Source organism: Lates calcarifer, linkage group LG14, assembly GCF_001640805.2.
Source record: "Lates calcarifer isolate ASB-BC8 linkage group LG14, TLL_Latcal_v3, whole genome shotgun sequence".
In the NCBI taxonomy this organism is placed as follows: Eukaryota; Metazoa; Chordata; class Actinopteri; family Centropomidae; genus Lates; species Lates calcarifer.
In genome coordinates, this window is record NC_066846.1 from 3,977,439 (window position 1) to 3,995,000 (window position 17,562).

Genomic DNA, 17,562 nt, shown 5'->3' on the forward strand with positions numbered 1-17,562 from the left:
AGATGTAAATTCAGTCTGTTGCACAAAATAATGCAGTAGAGAACAATGGTGTCCACAATCTGCATTTATTTGAACCCATTAAAGCAGTAAACCTAAACACTGGTAAACAGAGGAGAGAGGGGGCGGGAAGATGGACGTCAGTTTATCTCTACATATCAAGCTTAACAATGTGAAGAGCTGAGAAGTATGTGTTAGTAAAAAAGCAGGGTGCTGCAAGTTGTCACCACGGCACAGTGACATTAGAAAGAAAGGGCAAAGAGATCACAGTGTGTGTACTGTATTCGTTTGTGTGTGTGCGCATAGATGTGAATGTGAAAACATTGTCCTGACAACAACCCTTTCACACATTATTGAGCCCAGAGAAGTATGTAGCTCCAGTGCGTTGTCAGGCGAGATACAGCTCACAACAAAGGGAGGTCAGATAAGGGGACGTGATCTTGTAGTTTGTGGAAAACAGTCCCAATAACATTTGTAAATGATGCACCACGAAGCAGCTGTGGGATCTTAAAAGTATGGTAGGCTGTAATGATTTAACAGCATTTGTGGACAGTTTTTATTTATATAATATTTGATCAAAGAATTATATTTTAAACTTAAAACTAACCTTGTTGTCAGGCGCCTCTGAAACAGAAGTAGTACCCAATCAGGAATCAGGAATCAGGAATCAGGAAGTGGTAGAGCAAAATTCATTCAGATGTCCTTGTGAAATAGTTGGTGGAGGCCTGGTGATGTAATGGCTACTTGCAGGTCATGGGTACTGATGTTGTTTGCTTACATAAATATTGTGCATCATATATCTTATTACACCATCAGATCACCATGTTACTTTATGTCTCCATTAAAACTATTAAAACAAGTGATTTGTCTAAAGGTAATTAATAAATTAACTGTGTTGCAATGCCAAAATGAAGAGCCAAAAGCATGTTCATCCTCATATTAACAACTTTTAAAGACCAGTAGTTCAATAGAAGCAGATTTTCCTTCAGCCAAAATACAGCATGTCTCTCTGGTTCTCTTAAAGGGATAGCATGGTCCTCCTAAAGGGTAAGTGCGACAGTAAAAGTCTTGTTTTCAATCTAGGGTCAAACTGTAGAAAATTCAGTTTTGAGGCATGTCAGACAGTGTCCACGATGCTAGATGCAAGATGCAAGATGCATCGGGGCACTGCAATGCAAAGAAAGGGGGGAAAAAAAAAAAGATTTAAGCACAGAGACATGTCATCAACTTGCGTCATCCATCTGTGTTGCTCTGATGGTTTGAAAAAGTATCATAACAATACACAAGCATGGGCTGTAGAACTTGCAATTCTGTGTGCCCAAATACCTCAAAAGAAGAAGAGAGGAGTGTGAAGTCAGTTGCAGTCAGGGAAGAGAAGGCCACATGAAATGCAGATTTTGGAAAGCGTGTTTGAGGTAAACATATTTTTAGCTGTAGCATCACACTAGCTTACCAGTGTAATTTGCATCATTGCGTTTTGTCGGTTGGTTTGATCCACCACAGATTTCAGTTGCATAAGATACTATGGCAGCATAGATAGTCACAGAGACTCTTCCTTGTCCAGCCAGTCCAGAAATCCTTTCTTATTTCTATCACAAGCAAACCAGGCAGCTAATATGCTTTTTTTCACATTGTGATCACCAGGTATGGTATCAAATCAGGGAGTTTAAATGTCTCTCACTGTGCGTGTCTGAAATCCCACAGGATGGGTCGTAAAATCTGAATTTGTAACTGACTTCTGGCTTCATCACTGTCCTCTCTATCTCTCCCCTTCCCCCCCATTCCCGCTGATTGTGGAGGACAAACGCGTCACGGCGCTCATAAGCCTTTTTAATCAGCGTGAGAGATTGCCCACATATCTGTTAACTCTGTCACTAATGGCTATTCTTCCTCATTAGGGAATGCTATCGCTCCTCTCCCTCCACCACGTGCAGGCGTGATCAATTCCTCTATCATTTAGGACCAAATCAATCTCACAGCCCTTCTTCCCTTTTAAACTTCAATATCTACCTCTTCCATCATGATGCATTACAGCTTCTAATTAGTCACATAGCCTGGAGAGAGGAACTGGAGCAGGGGAGCAGGTCTGTACATTCAAGGTGGGCTCCTGTAGTATAGATAAGTCTTCATTAAAGAAAAATACCCACATATACCCACACAAAGTATAAAGGACAGATAGTTAGGGAAAGTCTTTGGCTGAGAAGTTTAAAAAAATATCAGGGTATTAACAGTTTGTGAGATCCAGTGTATTGCAGCAGTAGCTACTGTATGTGTCTTACTTCACATTAGTGCCTCTGGTGGTCTGTATTGCATTGTTGATCTACTGAGGTTACAAATGAGCATATCTGCTGCTTCCACACTGCATCCTCAACTTATCACTGACTCACTAATTTTCCATTTTTTATGAGTTATTGAGTTCTTAATTTGGTGAACTTTTTCTCACAGTTTCAAATCGCTGCAAATATGGTGTGATTATTTCACCTTGCCAATACAAATGAACTTTCTTAGGAGCTCAAATGAGATATCTGTCTTGTTTTAATATATCGACAATAGTTTGCACTAGGAAACAACTACAACTGTCTTGTCCCACTGGCTTGTAGCCAATAAACCCCTGAAACAACAAAATGGGTCAAGATAAGAAGAGCAGTTGTGTTGATATTATTACAGTTTTAAAGTGGATGTTTCCTTGAAGAGATACAGTAGATAAAGTCTTATCCTTTGGGTGGAAGTGAATGAAAGTATGGATGGGCAGGTTTTTAGTGAGGGCATTTGGGAGCCATTGTTTCCTCAGCGTTTATCTCTGTTATAAGGTCAATACAGCTATGAAAGCTTTAGAGACACATAACACACTTATAAAACCTGAGTGTAAAGTCGTGCCTTGCAGCGCAACAACAAAGCAAAAGCTCAAATCTCTGTATGGTAAGAAAGCCACTGTAAGTAAGAACAAAGCGAGAAAGGAATGAAAAGATTTACTGAAAGGTTTTTCTTCAGGAGGTGATGCCAATTTCATTTGGAATGATAATTAGACATACTGTTTTGATGATGGTTTAATCAGACTGATGTGATTATAACTTTCTCTCTTGCAGCGCAGAATCTATTAACTGGCAGCACAAGGTTAAAAAACAATACTCAACTTTATGATATGCAATACGCAGGGCACAGTTCTTTGAAATATTACACCTGATAAGGGTGGATTTAATTACTATGTGTATTTCATGGCCAATGCACAACGTTGCTGAATTGACTACAAAGTTGGCAGCTGGTACCAGAAGAACAGCAAGCAATTTATTTTTTTCCCCTCACTGTTTTGGAATTATGTTGTTGGCTTAACCCGTCTACCTCTACCCCCTAACCTTCAGTGGGAGAGCATTGTAAGTTACCAAAAGCTGTTTTTACCTCTCTGCCATGCTCCCCTCCATCCAACTGTGGTGTAGAGAAGGAGGTGAAGAAAGAGGACAGGGGAGGTATTATTTATTAATAGTCAGTCTCCCCAAAGCTCTGTAAAACATCCTGTTGAGCTCCCTGAGGTGAGCGCACAGCTTCAAAGCAATTAAAACCGAGGCTATAAGAGTGGGAAGAGAGCAAAGGAAAAATGGATGGAGGGGAAGAAAGAGGGAGAGGGAGAGAGAGAGGCCTGGCGAGCCACAAGGCCACTGGGTTTGGCTGGCTGAGCAGTCACATACTGTACATTCAGCTTTCATGCCTGGGAGGACAGGGGCCCTGAGCGGAATCACCTCCCCGGGTCAGGGATCCTTTGTCTGGGTTTAAAGCCCCAGTGAGCCTGGGGACAGGCTAAAACCTCTCTGGAGGATGATATAAGTAGAATAAGTGAATGTAGCGATCCTCTGCCTTTCTGTCCCTCTGAGTTAAGAAGTTGCAGAGGAAGGGCCTAAGAAAGAAAGGTGAAGTCTTCTTTAAAATCTTTAAAATTCTCTGTGACTGTAACTCTGTTAAAAGCCCTTCACACCCTGGAAAAATGTTTAAATCAGGTGGTTTGGAGATACTAAAGTGGCCTCAGGTGTGAATGTGAGGTTAAAGGATTATCTACTGTATGTTTGCCCTATGATAGACTAATAACCCCTGCAGGGTGTTTACCTGCCCACTGCTGCATGCTGGGATATGCTCCAGCCCCCAACAGACTCCAAATGGGAATGATGGGTGTAACAAACAGATGAGTATCCGGCAACATGTTGTCCAAAAGGCAGCCAATATCTATGGCTTCTCAGTATATCTCCAACTTCTGAAGCATACATTCTTAGATGGAACATTCACACGCTTCCTAACACTGTGTCCAAAGCCATCCTACTCATAAACCATAAACCTCATAAACCAGTATGAAGCAAGGTTATGCCTATATCCATCACCAAGTGCTGTTAGGCATCATAAAAAAGCTTAAGTGGTCTTTAATAAAGGTAGGTTTTACATGCCTCTCAGGCATTTTCTCATAAAAACCTGAAAGGCTTTGGCGAGTCATTCTCTCTTATGGGCTTATAAAGTCTTAGCATCCTCCTCTAACCACATTGACAATATGAATGTTTTTAGCAGAGGTTCTTTGTGCCTCCAAGAGCCTCATAACCCTTGCATAATTGCCCTCAGATGATGCTCTGTCCTAGTATTCTCAGTTGCCCCTGCATTGTCTTCTTATTTCTCTTTCCATTCCTCTCTTGTCACTCCCCATCTATGATTATATTAGTCGTGAGCCTGATTTGATCAGAGGGGAAAAACAGGAGAAAGAGAGGATCTGTGAATAACTTATGAGTGCTCCCTCCTCGAAATTGAGGCTTTATGATACGTATATTAGTTCCACTGCTTTGCCATTCTGTGCCCATCGTCAAGGTGCATTATGCAACTGAACAGGCTGAGACAAAGCAACTATTTTGGGCAGTGAGACTGTGTTTTCCTCAGAGGCATGAAGGAGGAGGTGCCTTGCCTCCAGGACAAAAAGAAAATAAAAAGACAAAAAAAACTGAAGTAGCAGAGGAATTGGCAACCACATTTGTACAGGAGGCATTAAAGAAAACAACAATTTACAAGTACAAATACTAATTGGGGGCGTGGGGGGCGGAGTACATCTGTTTTCTCTTCATTCAGGTCCAGGTTTCAGTGGCAAGCTAAGTAAGGTAGCCCAGAAATCCTTCTCTACATCCTCCAGCTCTTCTTGGGGGATCCCACAGGGTTCACAAGCCAGACAGGATATGTAATCCCGCCAGTGTGCTCTGAGTCTGCCCCAGGTCTCCTCCCACTTGCCTGACCATACTCCCACGGGAAGGCATTCAGAAGAAAGCCAGTCATTTTCCTGAACCACCTCAATGGGCAGCAGTCTTTCTCTGGGCTCTTTCCAAATATGCCTTAAGGGTGACCTGAGTTAGCCTATGTAGGAAGCTTGTTTTGACTTCTTGATTCCACAGTTTTTTTCTGTCATTCGTGACCAAGGCATTGTCCTAAACCACAACCTTGACCATTTAAACCAAGACAACCCACCAATATCCAGATCTCGTCCACTGCCATCCCATTGCCTTCTAAGATTAACTACTGCACTGACCTCTGCCAGAAAGACAGGCAAATTTTCCACTTAGACCTCCAGTTCTGCCTCCTCCGCAGAGTGTATGATAGTTGGGTCTGAAGTTCTTCAAAGTGTTCCTTCCACCTCCTTACTGTATCCTCACTCTCAGGTCAGCAGTTCTCAACAGCCTGGGGAAGGCTCTGCCTCCACTTATTGAGTGGTCTGACAGTTTACCAAAAAAAAAGGTCTGTCTCCATAGTACCCACCAAACTTTATCTACACTAAAGTTTTTGCTTCCAAGACCACAGAGGCTGCAGTCTTGTGGGTCTCATGGTGCCTGGGGACCTCCCTAGGCTATCCAAGCCCAAAAGGCTGACTTTTTCAGCTTGATGGCTTCTTCCACCAGCAGGTTATTGGGGTTTGGCAACTGGGTACAAAGATGAGCCTCTGGCTAAAGCTCTGAGTAGCTCTGGCCAGAAGGTATCATAACGCTCAGAGATGTGGTTAGAAATATTTATAATGCAATTTTCTGCAGTTTACTTGAAAAGCACATGAGGCAGAGTGTTAACATATTTTCATTTGAAATCATATGCTTGGGGTCCACCAGACAGTATACACCATACATAATTTAGAGACTAATTATTACATTTAATAATCCATGATTAAATTGAGTTTCTACTGGGTTTATTGAAGTAGCTTGTTGGAACTGACCATTAGGGTAGACAGGGTAGTAGCAGCTGATCTGAGATATTTACATATTTGGACTTCACATGTTGACGCTTGACCGGTAACTGCTGATCATGCATCATTAAAGTCTGGAACTGAATAATTTCCACCACATCTTTGCTTAATGAGTACCAAAGGGATGGTCATGGGATGGTCAGAACTGCCTCAGAATTACACATTTGCCATTTGTATTTAGTAAAAACTAAATATGGTTTGTACTGAATACTATGATTTGTATGTACTGATATCTGTATCTGTGGATCTGTGTATTAACTGAAATAATAGCAGTCCTCTCACATCTTCATGTCAGTGTTCTCTGTGTTTTGTGTAAAGAAAAAATCACATTACACTATTTAATTCACTCAAAAGGTACCAAAGATGGTAAATATTAAAACTAATTCCTGTCCTTCAGTCATAAATCAACTGCGTAACCACCATTACACACATAAGCAAATGAATGAATGACAAAAAGACATAAAAGCCACAAAAGGCTAAAAATCAGGGGATTATTGAGGTGCTCTGGACTGAAAGCCGACAATTTGATGCATTCAGTGATGAAATCTAACTCACCTTTCAGAGAAGTGATAGCCCACATTTAGAGAAAGCTCTGCATTGGAGTCATTTATGCATGCACACTTTTATAGCCCATCATATCTGTGCTTTCATGAATACCTCAAAGCTGGAATGTTATTTGCACCAAAGCACAGGTTTTAATCTTTAAAAAAAACAACAAGGGAATGAAAGGCACTGGGACTGTAAAGTATGCATAGGGATAAGCTTGTTGTCTTTTTTTTTGGGAACTCCTGACAACAGTAGCAACCTGGCCACGCAGGCTGTACGTAGATAAGTCTGAGGTACATTGCTATCGCTGATGCCCGGGTCACTAGATACAATCTACAGGTCCATCAGTCAAAACACACTTGCCCACTGCCGAGGTTTATTTCCCTCCCTCCTCGTCTCCCCCATAGATTCCTCACCCTGTCCTGCAGCCTCAGGAATATTAAATATGTGAGCCGTCCCCAGCTGCAGATGCAGTGCCATTGATTTCATGTCCATCCTTAGGCCGCAGTAACTTGATTTGGTATCAGTGATGGCTAAATGAGACTTCTCCAAACAGGAGAGGAGAGAATGGAAGAAGAGTGTTGGCAGTTTTTTCACTCTGATTATCTTCATATTTGCAAGTAGGGTCAAATTTATCAATAACAATGTGGCTAAAGATTCCAGCACGCTTCCTGCCTTTGCCTAAGCTTCACTAGGTGCCTGTTCTTCCCCTTAAAATATCAGAGACTGGTTTTACAAGGCATTTAAAAAGTGTAACACATGACCTTGGTTATTGTCTTGTGTTCTCTCTAATTCAGAAAGACATTTAAAAGCCTTAGAGTATTGAACCTGCTGTATTCAACCTGACGATAGAAGTGCTTCTTTAATTTTTTAATGTTGCACAGTAGAGCTAACAGGTCTGGGCTATATCCCACTGGCTTCTTTGGCATGAGTAAAATTTTCTTAAAGCAATATTCATCATAACTGATTCTATTCTAATGAGGATTCCAGTCCCCCACAGTGCTGAGCGCTTCACCAGAGTCAGCAATGAGCTTAATGCAATTAAGGCTGCAGCCGTCTCGTAGAGCGCCTTCGACTTTGTGAGAGACTGTTTGCCCAGCTGCTTCTCAAATGTGGACAAAGCCAGATAAGCAGAGCTGGAGTGCTGGGGGCACTCTCACTGGAGCCTATTTAACTTATTTTACTTGCCATCAACTTTGTTTATCCAGCTGAATTTAAAGATTACTTTGAATCAGAGACGTGGATGTAAATTCATTACTATTATCACCTTTTCTTTAGGAAAAGGGACAGACTTTTTTTTCCTGCAAAGTTGAGACAAAATACTGATGAAACGTTCATAACACAGGTGAGAATGTGAATGCAAAGTGTGGAGGGTGCTCCTCAGTTCGTGTGTGTGTGAGTGTGTGGGTGAAAGAGACACTGTAAGAGAATTGTCAGCTTATAGAAAAACAAGCATGAAGCATTTGATTTGCAATGTGTATCTGCTTGTGCTTCTGCATAGGTTTGATTTTATGGGAAGTAACATATAAACGAAAGAGAATTGTAGTGCTGTTATCTGCATTGTGATGCTGCATTGTGATTCACCACAAACCCTGACAGCGGCTCTGTTTTTTGCCACATCACTGGCAGCGATCCCAACTTCCTCATAGGAGCCCTTCCTCGTCACACACGCTCCATTAAACGGCTCAACATTGCCACCAAGTGGAGAGTAACAGCCATGACCCCGCTTTGGCATGAGGTTAACAGCTCCAGATGCTTGCAGTCAGTGCACCACAAGGGAAATGGCATTGCAGATGCAGGTGTCATGGCGGGTTCAAAAAGATGAGCAGACATCAACTCATCGCAGGGCTTGGCCACCGTCCCAGTTTTTGATGAGCGGATGTCAAATCAATAATCTGTTCATTAGTCTTACAAGAGGAAATCTAAGAGTGATCTGCTGCTCAAACAAATCAATACTGCATGTTGTTACTCATGGTGCCAAATCCTTTTCTCCATCCATGATAACCTTTTATGTGTATCTATAGCTGCTAAAATGCCTACCTGCCAATATCGCTAGCAGAAATAGCCTTCTTTACAGCCTATCAGGGTGCAATGCATTGCAATCTCTTTCTAATTGCGCACAACTATAAACCTTTACCATCTGTTGAAGCGCCAAATGACATCTTATCCCAAATGTGTTTCAACTATCAGGCCTCAAATCTTTCCTTTCCTTGCAATCAAGGTCGCAGTGTGAGCGTGCTAACAATGTGTGAGGTTATTTCCTTCCTTCCTTCATTACTATGTAATTAGCTGCGGTGCTATTCAGTTTCCCTCATTTCAGACTTTTCAGATCAATATCACTCAGGCTGCTGGCTAAATGGCTGTGCTGCTAGGAGGGCTTTTCTATAGCTGAATGGCGGTATCAATCACTGAGCTAAAAGAGACGTTCAATGCCGTAGTAGGCAATGACCGCACACACTTGAAGGCGCAATCGCACATGCTCTGGAGATACAGTGGTGGTGGAGACACGAGGAGAGTCTGTGATATTTCAAGGAGGATATTACATTACATTGTCAGGTTTACGACATGGCTCCTGCTCCTTTTTTTTTTTTTTTTTTTTACCCTGTATCGACCACGATCAAGGTAAAGACACAAATCTGGATGTTTCAAAATTGATTTTTCTTATTTGCAGGGACATTGCCTCAGCATGTCACCTCGCAGTGAGAAGGGGCTTTGATTCTACGCCCTGGTCAATTCTATACGGAGTCTGTATAGTCTTCCTTTCCATCGCCATCCTTTTGTGGGGTTCTTTTGGTGCTTCATGAATGTCAAGTCAATTGAAAACCAAACAAAATTATTGTGATTTTCTTTGCCTATTCATCAGTGATTGACCTGGCATTTCATTCCTGGTAGAATTGGCAGCAGGAAATGAATGAATCGCAGTTGCATAATCATGCGGTTAACACTGAGTACGTCTATGTGCACGACCAAGGTCGATAGGCCAAGTTATAAACACATCACCTCTGCAGTTCATCAGCTCATTGTTAGCAGACGCAGTCCCACATGAGAGCATTTAGTGGTATCATAGCACTGAATGAGATATGAGCCGACTCAAAGGCTGGATATAGCCAGATCAATGTCCCCCCATTGAACAGAACATACAGAGTGGGAGTCAGGCAATCAGAGGCGCAGACTGACTTCATCTCTGAGAATAATTAGATGTGGCATCGACTCCAAGGCTCATTCGTGGCTGGTTATTAATGTCTACAATAGAGTGCCAGAGGACAGTGTATCATGGTCATATGGATGGAAGAAGTGTGTGGTGGTAGTTGTAGAATCAGTTTCAACATGGATGAGTGTGTTTTGGGGAGTGGATGTGGTTAGAGATGTTTTTTGTTTTCAGTGTTGTGTTGTAATTGCTGTGAAATTATCTTCTGTTGGAAAGGATGGAGCTTGAAAAAGTAGTTGCATCAATAAGTCACAATGTGCTAGGAGCTATTGCAGCAGTATTCTAATGGACTTTTTTGTGTGGAAACTTTCTGGTGTTCAACCAAATCCCCTCACACCTGCCACAGCGTTGGCCTTCCTTGTCTATGTTACTATTTGGCTCTTGCTTTCAATGCAGGGACAGATTCAGGCTGTATGACAATTACATTATCACTGTTGTTAAGTGAGCCTTATACCCAAAATGTCACCTTTATATGAAATGAGAGAAATAGCTTTGATTTTGACAGCTGTAATTTGCACAGTTTTCCAGAGAGAGTTACTCCTCCATGTTAATGCCTCAAGTTAAAACAAGAAAATCGCTAAAATTGCCAGCTCTCACCAGAGAGTACCTCTATTAATGGTAATGGATATGTAATTTGACGTAGGTTTAGATCAAAGCAGCTGAAAAAAAAAATCAAGGGAAAGTGGAAGGACATCTATGTGAATACACCTTTGACTCTTAATGTAAAAGCAGGAATACGGGCCAATTCCCATTTCACAAAGACAAGACAAAACCTTGTTTTTTTCAGTATCATTCTTATTAGTCACAGAAATTCTTAACCAGAACACATATTAGAAATATGCCTGCATTTAATACTGAAGAATCATCTGGGAATCACAAAGAGTAGCATCAGTAACATCAGTCTGAAAGATTCATTCACAGAATAACAACAAACATCCTTTGTCAGGCAGGGAGTGACACAGAGGGACCGGCAGCTATTTAGCTATTTATACAGGAAAATAAATACCAGCAACGTGATGAGTCTCATTCAATGACAAAACAGCAGTTAACAATATGGCACTCGAAGTTTGAATTCATCTCCGTACAGGCACAGAGCAGAAACATTTACTCTGTCTGGAATTTCAAGACTTCATGTTTCCTAAATAAATGATAACTTGGCATGCTACTAAAAAATAAGAAATCCTCAGCAAGAGAGGAGTCTGGCCGGAGAATAGAGGCGAGAAGGGAGAAGCATGCAGGATAAAAACAGCAAAATACAACTTGCATCAAAACAGATTCTCAGGGAAATGTTTTTATTAGCTGCTGTCAAATGAGAAGCCTCATTACTCCAGTTTTTGGTATTATTCTTTTGATTATTGTATTTCAACTAATAGTTTAAGAACTTCAGAGAACATTCAAAACCTAATAGAGGAACCAGTGCGGAGTTAGCCAGTTCCCTGCTCTCTGCTGTCAGTGCATTTATTGGAAAAAGATGGGTTCTTCATCTGACAGCAGCGTCTCACCGTTTCTGCTACATTCACAGCACTGCAAGAGGATAGATCATCTATCAGTGCACTGGGACAAGACAGTACTGTATACTGAAAACATCACAACAGCAATAACTATAGGACAGTTACTGATATTCAGGAAAACATGACAAAAATATAACACTGATCAAAGACCATCCTAATTATAACTGTCCACACAGTCATTTCAGCTGTTTTCTTTTGTTTGCAAAATGGTTGCTTTTATCATCACGCTTCAGACGGGGCACCACAAATCGACAATATTTTATCTGACATCAAAATTGGTCCACTGAAATGTATTTCAAAACAAGATGATAAACAATAGAAAGCAGAGTTTCTCAGGTAAAGGAGACAGTAGCTTAGTCTGGGTGGCAGGTTTACATTCTTGGAAATAACAGCACCTCTATTATGTTTTAAAGAAAAAGTAGACAGCCATTCCAATCTGCAGCAAAGTGTGCTCAAATTATAAACTCCACTGACTTTAACATTCCACCGAGAAAATACAATTTTGTGGATTTTTTTTTAGAATACATAGTAAGTTTTTACAGGAACACTTGGACCAACATGGAATCAAAATGTAGAGATTTTACATAGAAATCATACAAAGACGTTCCATTCACATTGGTCATCACATTCATGTGAGTTAGCTGGAGTGGAGTTGCCGTTGCAGTATGTGTCCACTGTGTGGCACTGTGTAGGTATCCTGGCTTGTGTTCAGTGCAATTTCTCCTCAGTGTAGAGGGCTGTAAAACTGACATACTGTAGCACATTCTGTGTCTGGCTCCCCAACAGTCGCTGATTTGGCTTCTTGCACACCAACCGTAGGAGGGATTCTAAAATAGAGAGCTGGAGACTGTCACTGGCCTGTTCATCAAAACCTTTCAGTTCAAGGCTCCTGCAACAGTGACTGAGACATCTAGTGATACAGGTTTAAATGCTAAAGGAAAATATCTACATGAAAACACATCAGCACTGTGATGACTGTTTATAACAGTAGTAGTCTCTTGCACTGCTGATTCAGCCAAGTGGGAAAACAGGCAACAGCCCTGGGACCCCAAACCTCCAGCAGCCCCTGAAAGCCCTGCATTCACTGTATCAGCTGGTTTGCAGTGATCTGACTAAGAATAAGTTAGACTGGGAATATGCACTAGTTGATTACAAACCAACCAAGAAGCCATCTTTAGGCTATATGCCTTGATCTGGGCATGGTCTCTTGCATTTTCAGACCAGTTTTGTTGTTCCGTTGGTTATTTGCCAAGTTATGCATAACTGGTAAATCAGTGGTTCCCAGCCTGGAGGTCAGGACCCAATAAGGTCCCAAGATAAATCTCAGGAAGCGCAAGATATGAGGAAAGACTGTTTAGTTTTAACTCTGCAAGCCTGTGAAATTTCTTCAAGTCAAATGATCTGAAAAGAGAAAATTGTTCTTTGACTGAATTGCTCACATACTGTGATGAAAGCTTGCAAGGAGGCATTGCCAAAAATGTTGGTAGATGACATCGCATCATGATATTTCCTGAGCAGCTACTTTTTATTTGTTACTATTATGCTACGATTATATGGATAGTAGTTTGACATTTCAGGAAATATGGTTATTTGTTGTCTTAGAGAGTTAGATCAGCACATTGATAGCACTCTCATGTCTGTTAGCTTAGCTTAGCTTAGCTTAGTATTAATACTGGAAAGAGAGGGAAGCAGTTAGTCTGGCTCTGTCCAAAGCTCTCTACTTATGTGCCAGGCTCAGGGTTATATGCATCTACAAGCTGTGTGTTCTTTGACCTGATCAACTAATGCTTACTCCATGATCATAATTAACTGCACACAATACATAAAAGTTCTCATACTGCTGTTTAACTGGACACCTCAGGTTCTGTAATATTGAAGTGATGGCAGGTGTACAGCTCCTGACACTTTAACAGAGCAAATAGTATCACAGCCACAAGTCATGCAGCATTATGAAAATGGTTATGGCTGTAATGAAACAGTAAAATCCACAGTAATGTGTTTCATGCAAAACTGTTAACATTCACAAAGGTGAGTAGGCACACCGAAAAAATGTTAATCATTAAGAACAATCATAGTGACAGGAGGAGTTTTCTTCAGCAGCCAAAGTGATCATCTCTCTCACCTGGTTATAGGTGGACATCAAACACTCCTTCCTCCACTGATTCTATATCTTCTTCAGCAATTACTGATGGAAACAGAGAGGATGAAGGTAAATGAGGAGTGGCTTTATCGAGCAAATATAAACACAAAACACTGACTAAATCTAATGAAAAGTGTGAACCCTGTCTGTTTACCACACCACTGATCCACTGAAGCGGGTTCACACTGATATAAAACAGAGCCAGACAGGGCACCCACTTTTGCTGATATTTGATGAAAATACTGCATAGGTGAGTCACTGGCCTCGCTGTGGTGGACCAATCACATTTCCATTGCAAATTATACTCTATTGTTTGAGAATATGTTCCAAATGTCAGTGCACCATATGCTCGGAGGAAGACAAAAGCACCCTTCAAAAAGTGGAGGTGTTGCAGTGGTGACAAGAAGTGCAGAAAATGTGCTATAAAAATTCCTCTAGGCTATACTTTTCTAAAAGGATGACTACATTAGACTGTGTTTTGGAAAAGGGAATTATATTTTCCTGCTAGTGTGTTTGTACATCTAAGGATGTGAGAGTGTTTATTCAAATCAAGATAATTAAACTATTTGAAGCTGCATTTACACCATATGGAAGAAATTTAGTGTGTGATTTGTTGTAAAATCACACACTAAAGCGTCCCTCACCTGTGTTCTGCAAGCTGGGTGGGGTGTTGGCAGGTGGAGGGAAGCTGAAGGATCTGGCCTGGAGAGCCGGAGGCGTCTCATGGCTGATGCTCTTGGTCCTCTTCCTGCACTCGACAGCCAGGCGGCTCCGGCAGGCCTTGTGACAGTTCACCCCGCAGGCTGCCCCCACGGCGTCCATGCGGAGGGAGAAGGACGGCGGCAGGGAGAGGTGCCGGGAGAGGAGGAGAGGACGGGGTCGTCGGAGGAGAGGGAGGGAGAGGCGTCGCGAGAGGAGGCGAGACGGGGAGAAGGGAGGGGAAGGCCAGGAGTGAGGGGAGGACGGGGAAGAGGGTGGAGAGAGAGGGAGACGGTCAGACAGAGGGATGGGCGCAAACAGAAACATCGGGGCGAACGGGAGAGCTAGCGGTGACCGGATTGTGTTTTTACACGCCATGCAGACACATGAACACTGGCACATGCACACAGTGAGGCCGACCGTGCCTGACAACAACTCTGTCAACCAGGGGGAGTCTAAGAGGAGAGTAACAATGGGCCAGCCAGCAACATAGCAAGGACACATGTGAGAGTCAAAGAACCTGAATACACAAACACAAACACTTTACAAGTATTGTCACAATAACCAAAATTTCACTTTTCCTTGACACCACAACAAAATATTTTCTTTACTACATTTAAGAAACATCTCACACTTTTTGTTCTATTTTTTTTTGTCCTTCATTCAGGAACTGTATTACCCTGGTTAGCATAGAGGGCAGTATTCTGTATAGCAGTGTCATATTTAATCATCAGTTATGAAAGTAAGATTGATTATCTCACCCAACTCTCAAGACAGTGAATGAGAACTATTGCCTGAAAATACTGAGCTATAACAGAATGGGCCAAAGACATGAGCACCTGTTGCTGAGATATCATGGCCTTAGTGTGTTAATATGAAACTGGTATTGTGACAACACTACACCTATTAAAAGACACTGGGATGCTTCTCATATCTAAGTCCAAATATCTGAAGTCCACTGCCACAAAACACACAACCAACCACACATACACACACATTCTTTCTCAACGTGGGTGATTCATTTCAATTATGCCCCTGCCGCTCTCTCTACCTCCCTGAGCAGGGGCTAACAATGGTAATGGGGATGAATGGCTGTGGGGCTCTTTCATTGACTTCCTCTGGACTCATTAATGCACTGGAACAAGCCAGAACACTCACACACTCCCAGTCAGACACTCCACTGGAGTGGAGGGGGGGGGGGGGTGAGAGAGTGCGAGTGGGTTCTGTGTTTACACATGATGCAAAGTAATGCATGAATCTGTTTTTGTGTGTCTGCTTGTGTTCTCTCTCGCTCTTTTCACCTCTCTGCCATTTTTCCCTGCTTTTGTTTCAACAGTACCAATCATGTTCCAGGCATTGTGTATATAAGCTACAATTACAGAGTTGTTTTTAACACTTCAGTATCATCAAAAATTGTTACACTTGCTTAGAATAGAATATGTCTTGCTAATTAAGAAATTAGGCAGCGATCAGAGAGGTGCAAGATGCACGGTGCTGTGAACATTGCTAGTAATAGACCACAGGACCTCAAAGGCCCCAAGGAGCATTAATTACTCTAGTTGCTATGCAACTCCAATGTTTGATGATAACTTGCAAGCTATTTTAATAAGTGTTAGTAAGCTAACCTGAGATGAACCTGAATGAATGAGGGAGCAGTTTATATTGAGAATAAGGATGGACAAGAGAGTTGGTAATTGAAATGCTTGCTTTTCAAGCAGAGAATGTGGAGAACATGAATATATTACTTTGTCTGACACAAGAAGAGTCTGCATGCATACATATAAGTCCTGTTTCTCAGGCTGTTGTTGAAAGAAAAATTGAATTAATACTACTAGAAAATGAAAGTGCTTTTACATTGACATAATTGAAGGTTCAAGGGGCATTCACTGACACTCAGCCTTGTGCTGTAAACAGCAATGCAAAATTATTTGTTGAATAACTGACAGAGAATTGAAATGTTGTCTGTAAAATATCTTCCCACTTTAACTTCTCCCGTTCATAAGGCCGAGCTGTAATCAATCACTTCTCGTGCGACTCCAGCAGATGGAAACTTGCATAATTTGCATTTTAGATTTGGCATCGTTTTCAAAGTCGCTGCTTGACATCTGGATGGGAACATATGTAGTCTAAGTTAGTTAGAGTGCTGAACGTCTGCAGATTATCACTACTTAATTTCTAGCATCAGCATAGACCACCGCTGACACATCCATAGATGGAGAAGAAGGCAGCGAGGTATGTGTTTTTGAAGCTAATGATCCATGAGGATGGGAGGAGCTGGAGGTCCCTCGCCTGTGTGTATGTACATTTGTGAAATGAACCAGCTTCCTCAAACACTGGTCTACTGGGAGCCCTGAGAGGGAAAATAATTGTGTATTGTGGTCTCAGCTGATGGAACTTACCCAGCTGTTAGTGAACAAAGCATTGTGTGTGGACATACAGTGAAGAAGTGTAATATATTTGCCATGGTTTCTGTGTTGATGACATTTACTCAGCACTTGAACTCTGTCAATCTTTATCTATGGAGGGTGTGTGTGCCTGTGTGTGTGATGGCTGGGCAATCGATGCCGTCAAAAAGAATCATTAATTCTTTGAAGGCTGTACCCTTCTGGGTGGAACACACACATCTGTGCAGCAGATGCAGAACCAAAAGAATTGCTCTCTTACCTTTACACTTGTAGCCTTGCTTGTAGAAGCCCCATATCTAAAGAGAGAGAGAGAGAGAGAAAAGGGCAGAGGGATTGGGTGTTGATTATGATGAGTTTTCATTTGGTTGCCATCTAAGTAAGAGGCAACAAGAAATAATCACGGTGATGCAGTAATTACAGTTAAAGACGAGGAAAAAGTAGAGGCTGAATGATAGGTCATTGTAGGAATTCACCTGCCTCTCTCTACTGTATGGCCAAAGAGTTTCACACATGGTCAGGAGGTGGATGTAAAACAGATAATAGATACCTAATAATAGATAATAATAGTTCCTAAAATCACTGGGAAGCCAGGGCACCACATAACCGCTCTAAGTCTCTCTATAACATCATCTGTCAAATGAAGGCAAAATGCAAAGGAACACGCACACACAGTTTACATCAATGTCATCTATTAAGTATGCCACATAATGTAAGATTACTTACATTAAATTAGTCGCTTGCTATACTTACTTCTCAGACAGCTATTAGTTTCTGTTCATTCTGCTACAGTGTGAAAATCAGCCTGCAGAGAC

At 41.7% G+C, this 17,562-nt stretch overlaps 1 protein-coding gene and 1 long non-coding RNA gene across 5 annotated transcripts in view; one reads left to right on the plus strand and one right to left on the minus strand.

Moving 5' to 3' along the window:
• Window positions 1–17,562, plus strand: part of LOC108882038 (uncharacterized) — a 113,220-nt gene that overhangs the window by 82,317 nt on the left and 13,341 nt on the right. The gene's annotated exons all lie outside the window — the stretch shown is intronic.
• Window positions 10,770–17,562, minus strand: part of LOC108882034 (RAS guanyl-releasing protein 2) — a 34,843-nt gene continuing 28,050 nt past the window's right edge. For all 4 annotated transcript variants that reach the window (XM_018674263.2, XM_018674260.2, XM_018674259.2 and 1 more), the window contains exons 14-17: window positions 17,010–17,046; window positions 14,291–14,449; window positions 13,629–13,691; window positions 10,770–12,333 (exon numbers count right to left, since the gene is read on the minus strand). In XM_018674263.2, coding sequence (XP_018529779.1) covers window positions 13,633–13,691; window positions 14,291–14,449; window positions 17,010–17,046 — 255 coding nt within the window. In that variant the 3' untranslated portion in view covers window positions 10,770–12,333; window positions 13,629–13,632. The remainder of the gene's footprint in view (window positions 12,334–13,628; window positions 13,692–14,290; window positions 14,450–17,009; window positions 17,047–17,562) is intronic.